General features: G+C 46.9%; 1 protein-coding gene across 4 annotated transcripts in view; it reads left to right on the top strand.

The window, feature by feature from the left end:
• Positions 1-1,296, top strand: part of wdr7 (WD repeat domain 7) — a 92,872-nt gene that overhangs the window by 77,894 nt on the left and 13,682 nt on the right. For all 4 annotated transcript variants that reach the window (XM_015058621.1, XM_015058622.1, XM_015058620.1 and 1 more), the window contains 3 exons: positions 69-186; positions 264-413; positions 499-581. In XM_015058621.1, the coding sequence (XP_014914107.1) occupies positions 69-186; positions 264-413; positions 499-581 (351 nt within the window). The remainder of the gene's footprint in view (positions 1-68; positions 187-263; positions 414-498; positions 582-1,296) is intronic.

Here is a 1,296-nt window from a genome sequence, read left to right as displayed (position 1 = left end):
GGCCTTGAGTTTGTTCCATGTTGGAGAGTTTTGGGTTCTGGATGTTCTGATCCGGTGTTTCTCCTCAGCGTCACCATGGGTCTGCCCCTCAACCCGCCCGCTGACTCAGCGCGCTCCGCCCGCCACGCCCTGTCCCTCATCGCCACCGCCCGCCCGCCGGCCTTCATCACCACCATCGCCCGCGAGGTGAGGCCAGAACCTCCAGGAGCAGCAGGTCCGTTTCGTTGCTGACGTTCTGACTGAGTCTGGTCGGTTTCCTCCAGGTTCACCGGCACAACGCGGCCCAGGCCAACTCCCAGTCCCAGCAGAACGTCCACACCACCACGCTGGCCCGGGCCAAGACCGAGATCCTCCGGGTCATCGACATCCTGATCGAGAAGATGCCCGGAGACGTGGTGGACCTGCTGGTCGAGGTGAGCAGAACCAGAGCTCTGGACGCTCTGGGTCCGCTGGTTCTCATGGTTCTGATGATGGTTCCTCTGGTTCTGCTGGTTCCAGGTGATGGACATCATCATGTACTGCATCGAAGGCTCTCTGGTGAAGAAGAAGGGGCTGCAGGAGTGTTTCCCCGCCATCTGCAAGTGAGTGTATTGATGTGATCAGTTGCCGTGAACTGATGGAGTGTCTGACTGCTGGCAGAGGTCAGAGGTCACTTCATACTTGGGTTTGTTGCAGGAAGCAGGTCAATATGTTTGATTGTGAGCGTGTTGGTTCTGATCTGTGGTGTACTGGGCTCAGAGGTCGTCTGTTGGCTTTCACAAATCACTGCATCAGGCTGTGCTCACCTTCAAAATGTCTTAAATTTATAATCTAAAGTTAATGTCTTATTGTCTTAAATTAAGGCCTTAAAAACCATTTTAAAAATTGAAGTTGGCCTTAAATACGTCTTGAATTTTGTTGTTGAAAATTTAATCTATTTAATCTCCTGTAGTTTTTTTTACTTGTCTTTCAGGCAAACTTTTGAGACCCATGCGAACCTAATCACTGTACTCTGTGACCTGAGGCGGTTACAGCTACCGCTAACTAGCTGCTAATTTACCCTCTCTAGCTAGCTGACTAGCATTTGATGTTTATGATCGGAAAAGTGTAATTTTATCGCATTTCATCTTCGCGATTGGGTCACTTCTGTTGACATGACTACATAAAATATGCAAATTTTTTTGTGAGATTTTTCTTTTGTGTATTTTTCCAGGTCTTAAAAAATCTTAAACATTAAAAGTCTTAAACATTAAATCTTAAAAAGTCTTAAACATTAAAAGTCTTAAACATTAAAAGTCTTAAACATTAAAAGTCTTA

This window comes from Poecilia latipinna, unplaced genomic scaffold (genome assembly GCF_001443285.1).
Source record: "Poecilia latipinna isolate Pla-1442-1.1 unplaced genomic scaffold, P_latipinna-1.0 Scaffold1555, whole genome shotgun sequence".
NCBI classification, from domain to species: Eukaryota; Metazoa; Chordata; class Actinopteri; order Cyprinodontiformes; family Poeciliidae; genus Poecilia; species Poecilia latipinna.
Note: the sequence above shows the minus strand (reverse complement) of the source record. Positions and strands in the feature narration are given on the sequence as shown.